We start from the raw sequence: 23,873 nt of genomic DNA on the forward strand, positions 1-23,873 counted from the left end.
ATTTTGAAAATACTTTATGACATTTTTGATATACCGTAATTTTAGTTCCCTGTTGTAACTGTTGCAATAACCTAAAACAAGAGAGTTCTGCTTGCTCTTTAGACACAAAAAAGTTAAAATCACAAATTAAGTCATTTGACTCTTCTTGATTAATTAAGTGCAGCGTATTATAATTTTTTGTTTTGTTCATTGTTTAAACTGTTGAAGTGAATGGTTCAGCAAAATCTGCAACAACACACAAGAATCTTCACTATATTCACACTGCTTCTTTTATCCCATGATTTTGGAGGATCTGGTATCAGCAGGTTATCATTATGTGGAGCAATTCTTACTGTAGATGATAAGTTAGGATACTTAATGCTGAGCTTGCTTTTCCTGACAGTTATGTTGTGAAGAAATAGCAATCGTCAATGCAGTTGTATAGTTCTCGTCACTCCATAAGAATATCAAAGGGCATACTTTTAATTTTCCCAGTTATCCACATCCTCAGTTTTGTGATGCAAGAAATACAGCATATATATATATATGGTGCCCAAGTTTTGTCCTCATCACCAATCTTGAAACCAAAGTACAAAGAATATGCATATTTAGTAATACTGCAGATTTTCTTTCTCAAAGTTTTTGTTGTAAACAACCCACACATGCAGCAGAAACCAGTGTAATTCAGACATGTCCTTTGCTTCTGCTTAAGCCCTTTAACGATACAATGGTAAGCAAAACACTGAAGAAACAAACAATATGCAGTAGATATACAGATAAACTATACATGTACTCACATCCACAACTGTCTTTCTATTGCTGAAAGAGGTGGAAGGTAGACAGTCAAGGTTAATGTGTTACCCACCCCCCCAACATTATTGCCATCTTTGAGCACATGCAAGCATTATTTGTAGGTAATACAATAGATGAGTGTCATGTCACAACCCCTGGCAACTTTCCATGATGGGAATAAAGATTTATCTGCTTCCCCAAATCATAGTAAGATACAGATATTATGAGTAAATACAAAAACCTGTATATGTAAAAATTGTGACATGATGTGAAATTATGAGAATTATTTTCGAAATCTATGCATAAAAATTGGTCAATGTAATTTATTGGATTTATCATTGGGTCACCAAGTTATTCACCCAGTTCCTATTTTTCTACTAAAGAGAGACTCGAAAAAATGGAAGAAAACTTGGGTGTGGGAAAAGGCACACATTTTAAATAAATAGCAATATACTTTTCCATTGAAGCAACACTTTGTGAACTACCTCCACAATATGAGATTAATGCACTTAGTAGCAAACTCAGTTTTCTCAATTATACGAGGGCTGTTCAATAAAGAATGATCATAATTTTTTTTTTTTTTTTCACAACATACCTTTATTAATCATCTATATTTTGATGGTCTTTTCAAAGTAGGCTCCATTTGATGAAATATACTTACTCCAATGTTTCTGCCATTCTTCAAAAACATGGCACACTATAGCCACAGATGCCAATGCACCTAATAAATCCCCAAACAAACATCTTCAAAAACATAATGGAAGCCACTTTTTCTTCCGAGGATCGCCTCCTCTGACGTCTTTACAAATTCTGACAACTGGAAATGTTTTCCTCACAGCTGCATTAACATGGGAAATAAAAGAAAATAATAATAATAATAAAAAGAATGCTGGCTAACTACTCGGTGAGAGTGTGAGCAATGCCAGGTCTCACACTGTCGTGATGTTCAGACCCACTTGCATGCAGTTGTGGTTGTTTGTGATGAATGCGATTCCATAAAGTGTGCAGTACACTTCTGTAGTAAAATCATGTAGCAGTCATATAACATGGCACAACATGCTGATAAACCATTCCTTGAATGTCAAAAAAAAAAAAATAAAAAAATTAAAAAAAAAAAAAATAATAATAAATAAATAAAAGAGATGACCATAACCTTTTCTGCAGAGGTCAGAACTTTTGCTTTTTTTAGTGTTGGCAATGATGCAGACTTCCAAACATAGCTTTGCTGCTTACTCTTTGGGTTGAAATGATGAAGCCGTGTCTCATTCATCATTATCAGCTTGTGCAGAACCTCATCATCTTCAGTAACCATCTATTGAGGCTCCTGAAAAACTGACATGTGAATTTGCTGTTGCTCACACTCTGGAACCCAGCATGCACAAATACATATCATATGCAAATTGTGATGGAGAATACTGTGTGTGTGTGTGTGTGTGTGTGTGTGTGTGTGTGTGTGTGTGTGTGTGTGTGTGTGTGTGTGTGTGTGTGTGTGTGTGCGCGCGCGCTTTCTAATGATATTCTCAATGTCTCTGCCAGTTGCCTCACATGATGATCTTCTCTTATGACTACAGAAACAGTGTTTATGGTTTCTGTGGTGACAGCAGTGGTTTGAGCTCCAGGACCACTGATTATTGTGATCGAATCATGTCCATCCTTAAACATTCTAAACTACCTGAGAGTTGCGCTATATGAAAGCACAGATTCACCATAAGCAAGCCACTTTTACCATTTCGTATGCTTCAGCTGATGTTTTCTTGAGACGGAAACAAAATTTGAGAGCAGCATGGTGTTCCTCACGTATCATGTCAATTATTGCACAGGCATAAACTTGACCAACCGCCAAGGTCACACTGTGTGCACAAGTTAACTACACAGTTGTTATCTGATGCAGCTTGGTTTGGTCTTAAATTCTGTGGCTCAGCTAGAAACAGCAAGCAGTATGATTGTTCATGAAAAATTATGATCTTTTTTAATGAACAATCCTCGTATGTACAGAATGACGCCATGTCCTACTTGGATCATTATGTTTTATAGTGCTCTTATAGTACAGGACTTTGCCCTAAATTCAGTGATATTTTAAGATTTCTACACCATCATGCATATCACATATTGTGAAATGTTTGATGATATAGAAGCATCTTACATACTGTAGATTTCTTATCACTGGGTCATCAGGCCATTCACTCATAGTACCTACTTCTTCACTGATGGGACACCGCAAAAGGGGCTGAAACAAAATTCTGAGGAATGGCAAACACTTTAATAAGTTCACTTGTTTTGTAGATGCATATATCAAGGAGTAAAACTCTTTAATGGGTTTCTTAAATATTGACTGCTGTTGTTGTTATTTGGATTTTAGGAGCATTAGCAACTAAGGCCATATTGCTCCCGGGATAAGTGGTGGTCATTCCCTGACCTTTCAGCGTCCTCCATATTTGGTGGTCATGGGCTCGAACCTCGGTCTAATCAAGAAGAGTGTGCTGCGCACTGCCACTCCTGCCCACCTGGCTACGGAGGTGCATTTGACTGCTGTGTATACTCTTTTAAATTTGCATCCCGTCTAACTGTAACTGTCTTTAGAGTTCATTGAATTTGTCTTTTCTGACTGATGACACTCCAAGTTGTAATTTTTACCAAGCAAAAATTTTGAATAATTTTTACCAAGCAAAAATTATTCAAAACAGCATGGTCTGTGCTTGTTAATAGGAGACTGGTTTTACAGAGATGGGATACCCTTAAATAGAAGAAGGTGAAAGAATATTTGCCGATGCTATCGAGGCACTGCTAAGTGGGTTGGAAAACTGGGGGGGGGGAATACACAGACTAACAGATTAACTAGAGCTGCAGGCAAAGGTGAAAGTGATCTTTACACTGCTTCTACTGGAACATGCAGCAGCCTGGATCTCAAGGTGTCAGGGGCGTCAAGCCCTACTGCGAGAGCCATCATGGAACAAATAAATACACGAGCTGTGTTAGCGTATCTTAGAGTAAGAACAGGCGAATGTATACTGGCACATACACTAATGCTAGGAGCATAGTAACTAAATTTTATGAATTTTAAGTACTGATTAACTCATCAAATGCAAACATTGTAGGTATACTGGAAACATGGTGTCACTCACACATAAGGGATGCAGAATTTGAATACAGGGAGTACAACCACAGGGATGGTAAAAGCTCTGGAAAGTGAAAAGAGAGCAGAAGAGACAGTGAAAGTAGGAAGGAACAGATGAAGATAAACAAGGTGGATGAAAGGAAGACTGCCCACCCGGATATAGGTAATTAGGCGCACCCCTGTGGAAGGACCCCATCCTCCACATACGGGGTGGGGAGATCACACCATAGATGCACATTGGCTCTCTGTATAAGATCCCACAACAGCCAGACCAGATGGAGCCGGTGTCAGCATTCCCATGCCATACCCCAAGGAGAGAAAAGGCACGATGTCAGCATGGCGAGGGCTGTCAGAACACACACGCCACATATATTCGACCTAGCTATACATCTGTCACACATACATATACAGACGTACACACTTCTTCTTCTTTTTTTTTTTTAATATTAACTTATTTATTGGCAGACTGAATGGTAGAACAACTTTCTCACACACACACATCTGCCATCTCGCATTTATCATCATTCAGCCAGACAGAACGCAGGTGCCACCTAAACATGGCAACTGTCAGACATTTTTTTAAAAATAAATACATTATTTACATTCACTCAGTCACCACTTAGTTTACACAGGTGACCGGCATTCACTTCCTCACATATACAGGGTGTCTCAAAAATATTGGTACAAACGTTTAGGGGAGGTAGGTAACATCTAAAGGAATGTGAATCGCATAGGAACCCATAACCAGAAACGTCACGGGAAAATAGTAGTAGCAGAGGCACAAGAAGCAGAAATGACACAAGACAGTAATTAGTGGCAAACATTTATTTGACATAATATTAACAATGAAGTACGAGATGGATGCATTTCATGATGTTACAACAGATGCTCGAAGGTTCCACCATGAGACATGATGCATGCGCGACACCGACGCAGCATGGATTGGCGGACACGGTCGAACACACACCTGGAGTTTCTTTGACAGTAGCAGCAGCAGAGCAGACAAGTCTCGCCACAAGATCTATTTCCATCTCTACAGGCGATTCATACACGATAGATTTGAGGACCCCCCACAGAAAGAAATCAAGGCTCGATAAATCAGGTGAGCGTGGGGGCCAGGCAACGGGTCCAACACGGCCAATCCATCGACACCCCATATTGTCCAAATGTTGCATCTCACATTTGCTGGAACATCGTCAAGTAACCCTGGTAGAACTTGTTCAAGAAAGATCCGATATTTAGCAGAGTTCATGCAGGATGGTAACAGGTATGGGCCGACTAAGCAGTCACCGACCATACCTGCCCACACATTTATTGCGAAGCGATGTTGTGCCGCATGGGGAAAAATGCATGTCTGCCAGCTCACAATTCGTATATCGATGCATGCTCTTCGTGCAGCGACTACTGCTTGAATGAGTAAACCAGAAGTTTTCCCTCTCGCGAACTGATGAACAGCCCGTGTACCGACTTACGGTGACGGGTTCCTATGCGATTCACATTCCTTTAGATGTTACCTACCTCCCCTAAACGTTTGTACCAATAGCATTAGCATTAGTAGAGGCATTTGATGCAAGAAAGCAAGCTTATGCAGCATCAGCCAAAAAAAAAAAAAAAAAAAAAACCCACTTCCACTTCACCCCTCTGTTCGTTCAAAATACCTGTCCAGCTGAGCCTTAAACTTATTTAGGCTATCAACCTCCACCACAAGGGATGGAAGTCTGTTCCACCAACCAACCACCCGCTGGCTAAAGGCAAATTTCCGCACGTCTATCCTACATCTGTCTTTCCTCAATTTGAATTTATGCCCTTTCAGGTGATTTTTCTGAGCTAGAGGAAGAATCCCATCAGCATTGAGCATGCTTAAACCATTCAAGGCTTTATACACCTCTATCAGATCACCTTGCTGGTGCCTAGTCTCCAGACACTGTAATTTGCAAAACTTAAGCCTTTCTTCGTAAGAGCACCCCTTTGTTCCATTCACAATATTTTTGAGACTCCCTGTATGCAACTTAATCTGCAAGTATAACTTTCTTTTTTTTTAAATGTACATATTCAGGGTACAACAATGTACATATATATGACATTCACATTCAGCCATCCTTTTCACACACTTATCCCCCTAATTATAGTAATCAAAGAACAGGACTACACACACTATATTTGCAGGTTAAGCAAACAAATTCCCAGCACTTGAATAGAGATGCACATGAAATAAAAACAATATTTATAATTACTTACTAACTCACATGCATATAACCAGATAGAAATCTATCACCCATACATATAATATATGTATACTTAGACTGTCACAGATATTACTTTGTTTGCACAGTTCATTTTTACATTTAACCCACAATATTCACTTTTAATTAAAATGTGTGTTTGCTTCTGCACATTTGGGGGGGGGGGAGAAGCAAGCATACACTGTCATACACATTTGATGTAATGGCCTGGAGTAGAATGGTTGTCCCAAGACGTAGGGGACAATATTTTGCAAACTCACTTGCATATCCATTAACATGCTCATGATGTTGAAGTTACCAAAGATGTTCCCCCGAATGCTGAATTGCTTGAGTAGTGTCTTCGTATATAATAGTATGTCTCCCTTAAATAAACAGTGGGCAATGGGGATGGATGGATTTAAGTTCCCATTATGCAAGAGAACAGCTTCCAAATTTTGCTGCTGTGAGGAGTCTATGAAGAGGCACTATTCAAATGTAATGTGTACCTGTGACAATTCCCTAAAAACTCCATTGTTATTATAGCAGTAGAAATTCTTTACTGTAAAAAGTGTACTGTTTACAGTAAAGAATGCAGGCAAAACTTGGTTTCTTTATTCAATAATGAGATGCTTTGACATTCTTCTTAGCCAAGTCTTTCTGCTTTCATCTCTAGGAGACAAGTTCAGCACTATCTTTGGACTAGATCTCTAATGACTTCATTCAACTCATCCTGGGTAAACAGCTCCAACGTGTTCTTTTCATCTTTAAAACAATCTAGCATTATTGTAAGAATTGGTGGAAACAAGAAATTACAATGTGCTGCAATGTTGTGTGGCATGGCAGATTGCAGAAAATTGCCTCCATATGCCATCCTAAAAAGAAAGACACTACCAAGAGTCTATGTAAAATGTATAATGTTCAAGCACATAAACCAGGGTGTACAGACAATGCTCTGATCTTAGACTGGGTCAAAAGTTTGTGGCAAAATCATCTGGGAGCAAAATTAAACCATCATTCTCCAAAATCTGCCAGCATGCTTGGAAATTTCAATAAAAATTCAAAGTTTTTTCTTTCTTTTTTTTTTCTTAAAAAAACAAACAAAACAGGTGCATGTTTACTTTCAATAAAATATGATCAACCATGGATCAAGTAGATCCCAGAATTAATAGAATATTTGTGAGATGAGATCAAAAGGGATATTATGAATGAAGATCCCCTTCTGTCCATCATCTACTTTGTATAGCAGAATATTCCAAAAGAAACAGCATCTCACAGAATCTATGCCAAAGTAAATCACCACTGTTGAAGAGGTGAATGAAAGATCTATACATCCTAGGGCAGTATTTCTAATACTCTATCCACTTTGTATCTCCATAATAATAATAATAAAAAAAAATTAATATTTATTTTCTAAGATTCTTCTTCAGCCATGTCAAAAACAAAAAAGCATTCACTTACCTTGCCATACAGCTTGACATTCTGCTCACATTTCTTGCAGATTGTGACAGTGCTTCCTTTAACATTACTAAAGAGAAAGCCAAAATAAGAGGAAAGAACAAAAAATTAAAACAATAATAATTATTATTGTAAATAATAATAAACAATAATAATTCAGTGAAATTCAATAATAATAATTCAATTAAATATATATTAAATAAAATCCAATTAAATGTATAATAACAATTATTGTTAATAATAATAGTTAACAATAATAATTCAGTGAAATAATTATTAAATGCCATTCAATTACTATTTGTAATTTATAAAAACACTAATAACCAGGGATCAACAAACTATCCAGATTTAAGTGCCAGGATTAGTACAAAAACTTATCTTCCCTAGAGGTTTCAGATGCACCAAATTAATTCAACTTTAAGATGATCTAATTTTGAAAAAATAGGGGGGGGGGGAAGAGCGAGAGAGAGAGAGAGAGAAGTAGCACACAGTCATAATAATATAAATGAGAAATTTTTTACAAGGACAGATTAAAAACTGCATGGTGGTACTCGTTATTCACAATTGGAGATATTCTTAGTCTCTGGAATTAGTTTCTTCACCATTTATAGCAACTGAATAACATTTCAAAGATATGCTGCGGGCCTTTTTTGAATGTTTTTACTACAGTGGCCAATGTTTTTCAAGTTCAGAAATTCCAAAACTTACAGGGAGGGAAGTCTGAACTATAGGGTGGCCGTTCAAAAAGCATTCTGCTGATGCTCGACAAGGCATTTTACATCACCTAGGTGATATTAGGTCTTGAATTATCCTGCAAAAGAAACAATTATTTCCCCCTCAAATTTTCTTTGCCTTACCCAAATGCAAGTGTAACATAACAAGAGCCATATATGGTTCAATTTTCTGGATTAAACTGGTGTAAAATTATACCTTTAGTGTCAAAAAACAAGAATCAACATTAATTTTTTTTAGTGGCCATCTTTATGCTTCCAAATACTAGCTTGCTGCCTAGCCTCCGAACATAATGTCATGATTTATCACAAGAGAACTAGGATAAAAAAATCTGGGGGTTTTCCTAATTGTGTCGTGAACTTTTAACATTTTTGTGTTTACTGATCTGTAAGGGCCTGTGGAGCATAAGGCCATACAATGCAACTACAGGACGTATTAATGCCACAGCAACGATATTATGACAACATTTAAAGGAAGTACTCACCTATTCTCGCAATGATAGCCTTCTGTTATCCTTTAACAGGTACTTTATCCTTGCAATGTTTGCACCTGTTACAGCAGTATGTACTGAGCACTGCCGTAACCACTTTAAAAACATTTCAACCTTGAAAGACGACTTCTCTACAATAACCTAAAATTTTCCATCACTCTATTTTGTTTAAATACCACTGATTTTGAAAGCACAGTGTCTATAAGATTCTTTAATCATCCTGTATGTCTCCTGATCCACTTTAGCACAAAATTCTATTCTTTGTCAAACAATACAAAACATCAGTTCTGGCTGCCATTGTCATGCAATGAATTGTTTCACAAAACAATTCATTGCATGACAATGAAACATGCTGTGATGAAGACTGCACTAAGGAATGATTACTTTGTCTCACTGCACAGTTGCCAAATCGATCCAACTATAGTAATGGAACAGTACTGCCACTGTATATATTTTCAATATGCTATATAATATCAGTATAGATACACCATAGTTTACCCATAAATTTGGATTACATATGTAGTGTAAAGGCATCGTTTTAATTGTACCTCATATTGTGGGTGCCTTCACAACCAGATAGCTGGTATTGCACAACTTCAAATAAATAATGCTTCTCTAATGGAGAAGACTACTGTTATTTATTTTCAGTGGATACGCCCACCCAGACGATTGTTTCGAAGCTAGTTTGGCTTCTTCATCACTGAGTGGGCAAGTACCCTGGTAATGCAACATGCCATCACAGTTGGGAAGTTATTTCCACAATATGAGGGATGCCAAATGGTGTATAAATAATAATATTAGTAAAATAATAAGAGGAGTTTACCTCAATATAGTGCGTAGAACACTTCCGTGTGATACCCTCCAGAAATTAAAACGGAAAAAAAAGAAAAAAAAAATCGACAACTTACCGGTACATTAGAATAAAATATAAATAATTAAATAATCAATTTAACACAATTCAAATCAATTTAAAACAATTAAAAATCAAATTAACGCAATTAAAAGATTCTAACGAAAATATTCAAAACGGTTTTCCTTCCTATCTAACGAAAATATTCAAAACGGTTTTCCTTCCTATCTAACGAAAATACTCAAAACGGTTTTCCTTCCTGTCGATTTTTTCGTTTTTTCCGTTTTAATTTCTGGAGGGTATCACATGGAAGTGTTCTACGCACTATATTGATATACTGAGGTAAACTCCTCTTATTATTTTACTAATATTATTATCAACGTAGAACATATTGAGCAGTACAGCTCTGATTCATACTATATAAATAATAATAGCCGACCGGGCTAGCCGAGTGGGTAAAGTACCTGCCCGGCAACCCAAAGGTCGCGGGTTCGATTCCCGCCTCGGGCTTGGATCACTGTACTGCAAAAAACCTTTGGAGGTGCAATATGGCCACAGAAGCCGATGCGCCAACAACTACCAAATCAAAAAAAAAAAAAAAAAAAAATAAATAAATAATAATGTATACACCATTTGGCATCTCTCATATTGTGGAAATAACTTCCCAACTGTGATGGCACGTTGCATAACCAGGGTACCTGCCCCTCACTGATGATGAAGCCAACTAGCTTGGAAACGATCGTCTGGGTGGTGGTATCCACTGAAAATAAATAACAGGTAGTCTTCTCTATTAGAGAAGCATTAGTTATTTGAAGTAGTATAATACCAGCTTTCTTGTTGTGAAGGCACCCACAATATGAGGTACAATTAAAACAATGCCTTTACACTACATATGCAGTCCAAATTTATGGATAAACTATGGTGTTGTTGGTATGTTGTTTAATGGCACAAGGAGTGCTAAAGCCTTGTGCCTAAACTATGGTGTATCTACATTGATATTATATAGTTAATTACCTAAACCCATAAGAAATTATTGCCTTGTGCAATAATTTCTTATGGGTTTAGGTAATTTTCAACCCTCTTTTTAACATCCCAGCATATTATAATGACCTATGTGGTAGGTCCCAGTTGATTTCCCATAAACTTAATGCTATTTTACATTCGTTATAACAAATGACAAACCTCAAAAGACAAATCTCTACAACAATCTAAAATTTTCCATCACTATTTTGTTTTTAATATTTTTTTATTGTAATATTCACATTTCAAATTGAAAGAACACTATAATTTATTGAAGCTAATGATGAGCTTGCAGGCTGACCATGGAAGTGACTTATTTGGCAATTTCCTAAACTCACTGGCAATTTCTCACACTCAATGTAAATGAAAGTAACCTTTGACTAGAAGTTCCTATTTGTTATATAGACTGTGTATTTATCGATGTGCCAATTGCTTGCTAGATGCAGTTTAAAGCCGACATCACCAAACAGTTTAGCATTCCTAAGAGTGCATCGTTCACCATTCTGAAAGATCGAAAATTTAGGGAAATCTGCTACACTAGTAGAATCAGAATACAGTCGGTCCTCGTATAACACGTGTTTACATTACACGAATTCGATCATACACGATTTATAAATAGGGGAACGATATCTTATATAACACGAACCGAATTCGCTTATGCACGATTCGCCTTTGTGTTTACAAGAAATGGCAGTCGAACGCGGAATCACCCAACCGAACGCAACACGATAGGAATGAAGAAGATTCTGAAAATGTATTTATGTGTTTTATATCAGTGAAGGGGAAACATATTTCACCATAATAACGTAAAAACCAACACAATTCCAGCTATCGATATAATCGCAAGTGCAATTAGATGGAGTTTACTACCAGTTTATAACAGATTCCACTAGCAGAAACGAAACTGGAAATTGTTTTTATTGTTTTATGGTAGTAACCCCCAGAAATGTGCTTTAGTAAAATGTGGGGTGTTAATAGTGTATCTCGGCCTTTACGGTGTTGTTTATTCAGTTGCTATACGCGAGCAGCTTTGTTTATGTGTATCAAGCGTGCCTCCTCGTTTTGTAATTGCGCTTTATTCCCTAAAAATTAGCAAAATACTTAAAAGGTGTGAAAAGGAAGTGTCCTGGCGAAGACACTGCAGATTCAGAGAGAGAGAAAAAAAAAAAAAGCAATATCGATAAACAGAGGCGGACTGGATCAAAAATTCTTACCCGGGAAAATTTATAGTAGCCTCATACTACGGTTTATGGCCAAAATCACACCGGCCTCCAGCCCACCGGGATTTCCCGGATAAGGCTTATGGCCAGTCCGCCTCTGTCGATAGAGAAAAAAATATGAAATTGTGAAATGCTTTGAGCGAAATGAAAGACCATGTGATATTGCACGTGCTAAAGACCTAAATGAGGCAACGCCGAGAATTACAAAGAATGCGGAGAAAATAAAAACAACTTTCGTAGCAGGAACAACTCAAAGTGTAATTAAAATCCATTAGATTAAGACACAAGAATTGGAAGGGATGGAACGGCTGTCATCTGTTTGGATAGAAAATCAAACACAAAACAAGTTTGCGTACGATAGAAGCAAAAGCATTAGCAATATTCTATTACGTATTATAAAACACGTAAGTATTTTATTACGACTATTTTATTTAATATAATAATTTTTTTAAGAATAACATACGTATTTTATTTGTAAAAAATACTTTTTTAGTTTTAAAAAATACTACCAGTTTATTTATTATAATTTATTATATTTTTATTATAATATAATAAATAATAAAAAATATTTATTATTTATTATATTATAATAAAAATATATATTATATTTTTTATTACGTATTTTAATCGTTATAAAATACGAAGTATTTTATAACGATTAAAATTACCCGATTATTTATTGTGTTTGGTAATGTTTTGGTTCCAAATGTGTGTTCAATCTTGGGTGGTCGGCACCTAACCCCACTTTTCCCATAGGGCCTGTTGTTTATATTGCACAAGGTTTTCTAGGAACACAACTATCGTGCTATACGAGGACAGACTGTACAAAAGGCAAAGTATCTTGACCTTGAAAAGTGACTCTTGGAATGGCTTATGATGATGTGTGCAGAAAATGTTCCTCTAGATGAAAATCTTTAAAAAACAAGGCTAAATCATTTTCACATTGGATGTTTATTGAAGGTTTCAAGTCTTCTGATGGACAGCTCCAGAAATTTACGATGCATCATGGGCCATCTTCAAAAAAATGTGTGATGAAAGTGCAGCCATTGACACTGACAAAACTTGACTTGGCACATAGAAGCTTCCTCTCTAATCATTGGGAAAGCTCTGCTGATTTTAGGTGCAATACGGCCCTAGTAGCACTTGCACCAGAAATAATATGAATACTGATGCTTTAAAGATTTCATGATATTACTAGCTAAGTTTTTGGATGATATCAGAAATCTATGAAAAATGGACCAGAAGCTTACAAAATAAGCAGGAAGAAATAAAAATTTTGCTGTTTGTGGACAACTTCACCCCTCATTGCCAAGTGAATAGCCTATGTACAATTACTGTTTAGTACCTGCCACCAACATGACATTAGTTCTTCAGCCATTTGATCATGGTCTAATCCACTGCTTTGAAGAGAAACTTCAAAGCAGTGGATAGACATTCAATTGAAGAATGCTATTAAATAAAAACTGTGCATTGTCTCAAAAGCGAAACACAATACAAAATGTATGAGATGCATTTAATGTATTTAAGTGTTTCAGGATGGAATGAGGTTGATGAAAAGTGATCACCCACTGTTTCAAATATGCTAGATTTTTCTCCTTCAATAATGCAACAGTTGAGGCTTCATATGCTTCTTCCTCTGTTAGTCATGAAGAACAGAACATAATAGTGAAATTTTTGAGGTGCATCTTCACCTAAACTTAGAGGGGGAAAACATGTTTTGAAGTCTACAGTAAAGTGAATGGAAACACTGCATGTTTCAGGATATGTACAACTGAAGAGGATTTCATTGCAGAAGTAATGAAACTTGAAATTTGTAGTGATGAAAATTAGGAACCTACTGTGGTTGAGCATCACTGAAGAATACTCATTAAGGATTAGAACTTGTACATAATTTTTTTCATGCACAGCCTAACTGTAAAAGTGAATTAATCGCTGTCATGTGGCTTCATAATTCTCTTTTAAAACACGCCCTGTCACTGAAACAGCATATTCTGACAGATTATTCTAAAATCTGAAACTGATTCTGTGTATATACACTAATACGTAAAAGTTTGGAATCATGTTTCATTTTTCTTAATTTTCAAAATTGCTATTAAAATAGGGCCAACTTGTTTACCAATTTTTATTAAAATATTTTTTATGTATAAAAATCAAAAAACTTAAAATAATATTTAAGAAATTTCTAGAATATTCCAGAAATTCTTAAAGGTACAGAAGACTCCTGAATGCAGTAGAAAGTTGTAGATGGTTCTAGAGTGTTTTGCAATACAGTAATACCCCAAAGTTACGCGATAGGTGGGTCCGACGAAAATCGCGTAAGTCGGGGTACAACTTTGCATATAAATACATATAAATTTTACTTAATTGGGACCAAGGACTAACAAAAACACTAGTTTAGAAGAAAAATATTAATAAAATTGCAGTTCTTTATACATATTAATACAAAATATGTATTAAAAAAACAAATGACTTATGTTAAAAAGTTATTTCGATGGCTTCATAAAATCCAACAAATTCGTCTGACGACACAGCGCCTTCTTTTTTTCACGCAGAATTTCTTCGTAGCAAGCTAATAATTTTTTTATTCCTTGCTTTGTAGCTATAACGCGTTCTTCGTTGGAGTCTGTTTTCTAAAATTTTTAAGCCCTTTACAATTGAGCCCTTTTCAATTTTCAAACTGTCAAGTTTGCAATTGTCATGTGCTTTTCGCCGTTGCTTCATTTAGGCCTGTAGCACGTGCAATATCACATGGTCTTTCATTTCGTTCAAAGCGTTTCACAATTTCATATTTTTTCTCTATCGACAGAGGCAGTCTGGCCATAAGCCTTACCGGGGTAACCCCGGTGGGCCGGTGTGATTTTGGCCATAAACCATAGTATGAGGCCACTATAAATTTTCCCGGGTAAGAATTTTTGACCCAGTCCGCCTCTGTTTATCGATAATTGCTTTTCTTTTTCTCTCTGAATCTGCAGTGTCTTCACCAGGACGCTTCCTTTTCACACCTTTTAATTAAGTATTTTATTCATTTTTAGGGAATAAAGCACAATTACAAAACGAGGAGGCACGCTTGATACGCATAAACAAAGCTGCGCGCATGTAGCAACTGAATAAACAACACCATAAAGGCACTATTAACACCTCACATTTCTAGGGGTTACTACCATAAAACAATAAAAATCCAGTTGCGTTTCTGCTAGTGAAATCTGTTATAAACTAGTAGTAAACTCGATCTAATTGCATTTGCGATTATACCGATAGCTGGAATTGTTTTGGTTTTTATGTTATTATGGTGAAATGTGTTTCCCCTTCACTGATATAAAAAACATAAAAGCAGCAAAGTTGAATTTTGTTCATCTTTCGCTCTCATTCTCCGCCGTCGCACCGTATATCGATAACATATGAAAAACGACCTTGAAGATAGTGGGCGGCAGCGTTGCCAAACGAAAAAATCAAGAACCGCGTAACTCCGAGTTCGCGTAAGTCGGGGTAGCGTAAGTCGGGGTATTACTGTAATATAAATTGAGGAATAAGAGCTGTAACTTATAAAATCAATAAAGAGTGTTCATAAAGAGTGTTTTGTGCAAGTTTCGTGTTAAACATGGCAAGAAATAAGGAATTTAGTGTTGAAAAAAGCATTACAACTCTGTATAAAGAAAGTTATTCCATGAGAAACATTGACAAAAAAACTAAATGTTTCATTTAAAGGTATACAAATTACCATTCGACGATTCAAGGAGACTGGCTGTTTAAAGGACAAAACCGCGATTAGGATGGAAGGAAGGAACAATGGAAGCACAAAACCACAACACTAATTTCTAAGTGCAATCAACAACTTACTGCACCTGAAATCCAAGCTAAGTTCAATAGGAACAGAGAAATTCCTGTGTCTACATTCAGTGTAAAACTTTGTCTTAAACAAGCAGGACTTTATGGTTACGTATTGGCCCGAGAAAATCCTCATTAAAACTGGAAAATCGAAAGACATGGTTGGCCCGGGTTAAGAGCCATCAACATTGGATAACTGAGGAGTGGAAAAATGTGCTGTGGATTGATGAATCCAAATCTGAAATTTTTGGATCAAAGCATAGAGTTTGTGAGATGATGAACCAAAGAAAAAATGGTGCCATCAAGAACTGGGGTTGCTTCTGTTTTTCTGGAATGGGAGACATTGTCAGAATTGAAGGAATTTTAAGAAAAGAAGGCTATAAAAACATTCCTGAACACAATGCAATATCCTCCGGACTTTATGGAATAAATTTTATATTACAAAAGTTAATGACAGAGCATAGTTCAAGCTGTGCAGGGACTTTCTAGCAACTAAACAATGGGATAGGATATTAGAAATTATTGTGTGGCCACACCAATTGCCTAACTTAAATCCAATACAGCCTTTATGGGATCATCTAGAAAGGCCTCCGTAGCCGAGTGGTCAGGGGCGGGAGTGCCCCTGACCACTCTACTCAAAGAGAACATGCTCTTTGAGTAGACCGGGGTTCAAGCCCCTGACTGCTAAATACAGTCGATCTGCCAACCTGCACTGGACCAGCATGGCAGATCATGGTCCATTCCCTTCAACATGAATTGATGGGGAGACTTCCATCCTGCAGTGAGTTGACAATGGCTGCAGTTTACTTTTTTACTTTACTAAACCGTCAAGTCTGTGAATTCTGCCCATCTTAACAAAATTTAGGGGGAACCTTGCAGGTCACCTGGAATAATGTTAGTCAAAACTTAGTCATGACACTATTATAAAATTAATTGCCAGAATACCATGTCTGTGCATGGCAGTGATAAAATCTCATGGAGGATATTTTGATGAAAAATCAGTACAGTTATTAATATTAATCATTTCAATATATATTTTGCTGTAAATTTTCCAATACTTAATAAAAAAAATCTTAAAATACTTTGTACTGTTGTTTTTTTATATCAAAACTTACATTACCAAAACTAATTTGAAAAAAATTAATGAAAACTGTTTGTCATATGCTGTGATTCCAAACTTTTGGTGGGAGTGTGTGTGTTTACACATATACACAGATTACTGTACATATGTATAGCGTATACAATAATTACTGTACACATGTAACTTACATAATCTTACTAAATTGTACGATCAATGAAAAACACACAATACTCAATATTTCTTGTTTAATATTGTAGTACTTATTCTGAATTTGATTATACTATGCTATATTAGTAGAATTACATTAACTGGTCAAGCTTTTCTTTATTCTTTTGATGATTTTACGAACTATCAATGTAGCAACTTTTTAATATAATGATCATTTTTCTCATTTCCCTGGTGGATTGCTATGTATTACCCAGTAATAGTAATACAGAGCTTGTATTACTAAAAAATTACCAAAATGCACACTCTCAAGATTAAAAATTTTCAAAAAATGTTCAGTCCATTTTGATTTTAAACAAAAGGTAAAATCTGAGTTACATTAACAATAAACAAGTGAACATTAACAAGCAAACAATCATGAGACAAAAGAAATTTCAAATAAACTAAAATATTTTATTTCTAAATGACTCTAGTACATCAAATACATTCTCAAAAAAAAAAAAGTCAATGTGTACAACCACTACAAACTTACTGTAGCATCTCAAAACACATTTCCCGATGACAATCAAGTGGCATCACTTCATGTGATAATTAAACTTTGCAAACTCCATATTTGAAAAATTAAGTTTAAAAAAATATGCAAATCTGAAAAAATGTGTTTACATCCTACTTCTGCAAATTTCCCAGTCAAACACTACATAACATACAATTGACAAATACTAAATGAATGAGCATGCAGTGCATAAAATGCAACAATAATCAGTGCATATTTGCTATCCAAATTTAATAGCTAAGCATCTCACTTCAGTGGCAATGATTGAAACCCTAACTATACTGAATTTGTCACATTAACATTAATAGATAATTTATTTTATTTGAATTTTAAAGCACTGGTAACACCAGCAAATTCTTATGAACATATAAGTTGTTGGCAGCACTACATTAGGTTTCAAAAACACTGTACACTGTTACTTCTTTACTACCTTTACAAATTTTTATATAAATGAATAACACAGATGTGCAGAAATTTGCCTTTAGCCAGCGGGTGGTTTATCAATGGAACAAACCTTCATCTGTCATTGTAGAATGTCACAGCTTAAATAAATTCAAGTCAGAACTAGACAAACATTTGGAGCGAATGGATGGGTGAAATGGGAAGGTGTTTTTTTTTTTTTTTTTTGGCTGATGCCGTATAAGCTTGCTTTCTTGCCTCATATGCCTCTACTAATGCTAATACAGTAATACCCCGAAGTTACGCAATAGGTGGGTCCGACGAAAATCGACGAATTCGCATAAGTCGGGGTACAACTTTGCATATAAATACATATAAATTTTGTTTAATTGAGACCAAGGACTAACAAAAACACTAGTTTAAAAGAAAAATATTTAATAAAATTGCAGTTATTTATAAATATTAATACAAATTATGTATTAAAAAAATAAATGAGTTACGTAAAAAAGTTATTTCGATGTCGATGGCGTCACAAAATCTAACAAATTCGTCTGACAACAACAGCGCCTTCTTTTTTTCATGCAGAATTTCTTCGTAGCAAGCTAATAATTTTTTATTCCTTGCTTTGTAGCTATAACGCGTTCTTCGTTGGAGTCTATGTTTTCTAAAATTTTTAAGCCCTTTTCATTCAATTGAGCTGAGACCTGTCAAGCTTGCAATTGTCATGTGCTTTTCTGGTGGAACTGGGTCTGAAGTGTCGGTTAATTCAGTGACGTTTTGCTCACGCATCTCTATGAGCTCATTCATTGTTTAAAAGAAAAATATTTAATAAAATTGCAGTTATTTATAAAGTTGGTTATACAATTGCAGTTGGATTCACTATGTAAATCCAACAGCTCGTTGACATCATCACCATTGACTTCCAAATCTAATTGCCTGGCAAGATTAACAACTTCTATCATATGAGCGACATGATCAGTTTCTGGCGTTGTTTTTGTCTCATTTTTGAAAAAAAATGGACAAAGTTTCTTCCAGACACTATTCAATGTTTTTTTGTGAATTTCATCCCAAGATTCTTCACTGATTCTTATGGCATCTAAAACATTGAATTGTTTCCAAAAGTCTTTAACAGATATCTCACTATTTTGTCTCATAGCTTCATTCAGACGTGCAAACGAACGCCTCGTGTAGTAGGCCTTGAATGTTTTGATGACTCCCTGGTCCATCGGTTGAAGCAAGCTGGTTGTGTTTGGAGGCAAAAACACAACTTTCACACGTCGGTCGAAATTAATTAGGGTGGCAGGAGGGTGACTGGGTGCATTGTTAATAAGAAGGATCAATTTAAATGGAATCTGTTTAGACTTGCAATAACGTTCGACTTCGGGTATGAAGTGGTGACCGAACCAGTCCTCAAAAATGGAAGCTGTCATCCAAGCTTTATGATTTGACTTCCAAATCACTGGTAAGCTAATTTTAGATATATTTTTTAAAACTCTTGGGTTTTCGGAGCGATAAATTAAGAGAGGTTTTAACTTGCACCCACCAGCTGCATTCCTGCTGACCATCATTGTCATTCGGTCTTTGGAAACCTTAAAGCCTGGAAAGTTTTTTTATTCATGAAAACGATGTAATTTCCGACAAAAGTTGAGCACGAATTCGAACGCACACATATAAATATGACAGTTGGAATGCAAATTCTTGTATATGTGTGCAGCTCATGCGGCAGCAAAGTTGAATTTTGTTCATCTTTCGCTCTCACTCCCCACCGTATATCGATAGCATATGAAAAATGACCTTGAAGATAGTGGGCGGCAGTGTTGCCAAATGGAAAAATCAAGAACTGCATAAGTCAGGGTATTACTGTATATTTTACGTAGCAGAAGAAAAACCCTGAAAAATTTACAATACCAATTACATTTGATACCATTTATCAAATGTATTGTATTGCTAAACCAGAATATCATCAGAGAACTTTTGTTTCGGTGATATCAAAATGACGGCTAATTTTTAAAAGTGGCTATACAGCTTTATTATTTGCTATACATGACAGCTTTTTTAACAATCAAAAAGATGTGCGACATAACAGAGTGCTGCTGGTAATAAATTGCTGCCATACTAGTTAGCACTTAATTATCATCAGACGAGAAAATTAAAATTATTTCCTAAGTAAAGACAGAAAAACTTTGGAACAACAGTGTAGAAATTATTAGGTAGCATGGTGATCTGGAATTCAGGATTTGCTGTGCTGTCAGTAACTACTTAGATATTTCTGTATGAGCTTCTGTACTTACAATTGTTTGATATTTTTAAGCACAAATTAATTTTTTAAATAATGCACAACTCCTTTGGGGTTAACACTGCACTGCTAGAAGAATCTGTGTCACTGCAGAAATGGGCACGTGCCTAGAGACAAATGTAAGTTGGAACTTAAGGTTCTAGCAATATTCCAGGTGATGTACCCCCAATCTGGGCCCAAGAACAAAATAATCAAATGCATATTGCTCTGATTCCATATGATTTAATTTTACAGGGTAATTCCATGGGATTTAGTTTTATTGGGAGATTCCATTGTCAGAGAAACGAGCAACATTTTTTGTAATAAGGACAGGTGTGCTAGGACCAGTTTGTGTGCCTGCCAGGAACAACAATTAATGACGTCACTAACAGATTGTGCGATTTGGGGGGGGGACCATCTAATATTCTGGTAGGTAACTGAATACTCTGTGCAAGGCCATTAGTAACTGTAAAAGCCTCAGCATCTCAACCAGCTGGGTCCACGTGACTAGAAAATGGAAACCAAGGTGCCTCCGTAGCCAGGTGGGCAGGAGCAGCAGTGCATAGCACACGCTTCTTGATTAGACTTGGGTTCGAGCCTGTAATAGCCAAATACGGAGGATGCGGAAAGGTCAGGGAATGAGCATAGCATATCCTCGGAGCAATATGGCCTTAGTTGCTAATGCTCCTAAAAACCAAAATAACAACAACAACAACGGAAGCTAGCTTGGTTTTATTATTTTCTGGTAGGTGCAGCAAAAGCCTGGGTGCTTCCTTACACTATACAGATATTCATACCAATACATAACTATTCACATTTCTGCATTAACTGCTAGACAATCGCAAAAATAATTATAAAACTGAATTTTAAGATTGACCAAAGGAATAAAACTAGATGCTAGACTTCTTTAAATTCGAGATAAACGCTTGGATATAATTATATTAAATTCTAACCAAAAACTGGAAGAATCTAATATAAGACTCATTCATCTTTTACTGTTTAAAACCTGTTTTTAATTGGACTGGAACGTACCAATTGTTAAGCTTCTAAAAAAAGGTTTTCACAAATGTTAAGGGTGCTAATAACTAATTACAAATTTAATTGCAGGCTTACATAATAACACTATGATTTCCCAATCACCTCCTTTCTCTTTTTTTCAGGTGAAGATAAGAAATATCTTAGGATCAATTATTGATGAAGTTGTTAAAAAAAAAAGGTGGAGGGGGGGACTGGACAATTAGGAAAGCTTACATCCAGTAACAAATAAACCTCGTCTTTCAGCAACAAAGTAATATCTTTCAGGTAAGGAATTTAGTTCATTGTACAGGTATTCCAATTATCATGTGATGTAAAATTATTTAAATTCATTTTAGTCAAGTAATTATTAGATGGCATTTTAACCTTTATCTTCCTTTCCGTGGTCTTGACAAGGGAGCTAAAAGCAGCTTCAAAATGCAAACAAATAATTTTACTTAGATTGTTTAATCTGAAGTATTTATGTGATTCTATACAATCTCATTAAACTAATTATTAACCATGCCATTCATGTGAGTTTGTGTTATTTTCACAACTTACTCTCACATATACCCTTGACACTGATTGCATAACACTTTTTGATCCAAGAATGATGTCTGCCATTATTGGCACTATTACAATTAAGATAAATATATTTAAACTTTCTGTTCCCATATCCCTTATATTGCTAAAATGACGAACAACCTTTAAAGCATGTAATTTTAAATTATTTCTAACCTTCCCCCCACTAAAAAAAACTTGTATGCCAATGTGCTTGGCTGACATGAGTTATTTATTTTTTTTAATGCATCCAGTTTCAGCTAAAGCTGCACCTAAAAATGCAAGGAACATTGTGTCTCACAGTGATAACCATCATAGTTTTTATAATGAAGCTTATTCTTACCACTTATGGTAATAAGCTTCATATGCATGTATTTTTTGTATATAAATATAAAAAGCACTACATCTCTACCAACAAAATAAATATACCTGTCTTGCTGAAATTCTGTTCTGCAATATGTGCACTTTACAACAGGAAAAGCTCCACGACAATCCTAAAATATATAGGTATAAAAAAAGTTTCATTTTTATTCACAAGAAAAAAACACTAAAAATTCTTTAGTTTATCAGAGTAAAACTATATCTATTTACATATATAAAGATGACTTTAATGAAAAATTCAGTTGACAATTTTTTTTAAAAAGTAATCTCTAATGCATAAAAATATAAAACAAGAAAAGCTTCAGCTTTGCCTTGGAATCTACACTGGGAAAAAAAAAAAAAAAAGGCATGAAATTTAATACAAATGTCTCTTTCTGCAACTTGGTGTAATGCACAGTTTGGTGTGTGTGTGTGTGCGTGCGTGAGGGGGGGATTAGTTCCCCAAAATGAGAAGTATTAAATCTTTTAATTTTATATAAAAAAAAGTCTGACTTACAGGAATTTGCTTTTACATACAAAACTTTTAATCAATACAAATTTAAAGAATAGGGGGATACAAAAAGGGGTATTTTTTTTTTTAAACATGTAAAAGGATACATGTTAACATAATACCACATAAGTACTACCAACAGTTTAGTTATATCTTACCATCAAATGGGGCTTTCTACTACCCTCACAATGAAGTTAATTGTGACAGAAGTGAAGTGGAGGGAGTGAGGATATTTAGAATTACAATCTGTATAATTCTCAAGAAAATAAAAATTAACATGCATTACCATTAACACCTATATTAAAGTAATCCTAGCATCACTTTTTTTGCTGGCTGTAACTGTTGTAAAAGTATAACTGTTGTTCCACATAAACATATATGAGGCGACTGTATTCTTCACTGGAATTCTTCAATCGGCACCTTACAGTGCTAAGGTTTAAACCCAAATGAATATTTCTATTCATCCACCAAATTAAGTCATCAGTAAAGACAAAAGGTTTACATGATTTTTGTTTTGCCACAAAATAGCACATTTGTCTCGGTTTAGCCTATTTTACTACTAACTGAACGCTAATTTGGTTCCACTGAGGATCCAATTAGATCATCAAAAGAAATCCATCTCAGTACGGTTCTCCATCGGATATATCTGTGGTGGTTTCCGGAAGCGAAAATATCTCCGACTTATTGTCACCACTAAAGTTTTCTTCTTTCGGGATTTACTTACTTTGCACAACTGCTGGCCTTGCGAAAGTTCTTCAAAAGGATGGCGACTATTACATCTTGTACATGCAAATAAAGCCGCCATTCTAAGATTTCGGAGCTGACCAAATGTCAAACAGTCTCAGAGCGGGAATACAATAAATTATCGAAAGAAATATCTTCGCAACCTAAAGTGGGGATGAATCTTAAAAAGAAAGCTATACAACTAAAAACAGAACATCTGCACTCAGATATATTCAAAATCTACTCAAATCACATAAAGAAAGAAAAAATCTTAAAATATCATGCACACCATTGTTAATTAATAATAGATTTCAAATGGTACTCACAAAACGCCAGAGGACGCTAAAGTAGCAAACTGTATTTCATAGAAAAACTAATAAATACAATGTCCTTTTATTGTAGACATACATTAATCCGAAAAAAACATCTTTGAATTACAGAATATTAAATTGAAAATAGTTTAATAAATTCCTATTAAGATATTGAATTGAGAATAGTAAAAAAGATCATTTGAAACAATTTTGGCAGTTA

The 23,873-nt window shown here is 35.5% G+C and overlaps 1 protein-coding gene across 1 annotated transcript in view; it reads right to left on the reverse strand.

Annotated features, from left to right (window-relative positions):
• LOC150083618 (protein FAM76A) overlaps positions 1 to 23,424 on the reverse strand; it is a 139,233-nt gene extending 115,809 nt beyond the window's left edge. Inside the window, exons 1-3 of the mRNA XM_090378542.1 lie at positions 23,344 to 23,424; positions 22,178 to 22,242; positions 7,567 to 7,633 (exon numbers count right to left, since the gene is read on the reverse strand). Of these exons, the coding sequence (XP_090234668.1) occupies positions 7,567 to 7,633; positions 22,178 to 22,242; positions 23,344 to 23,424 (213 nt within the window). The remainder of the gene's footprint in view (positions 1 to 7,566; positions 7,634 to 22,177; positions 22,243 to 23,343) is intronic.
• Between the last annotated feature and the right edge of the window lie 449 nt (positions 23,425 to 23,873).

The sequence above is a fragment of the Mastigoproctus giganteus genome, chromosome 7 (genome assembly GCF_048544385.1).
Source record: "Mastigoproctus giganteus isolate SK-2022 chromosome 7, ASM4854438v1, whole genome shotgun sequence".
Classification (NCBI taxonomy): Eukaryota; Metazoa; Arthropoda; class Arachnida; order Uropygi; family Thelyphonidae; genus Mastigoproctus; species Mastigoproctus giganteus.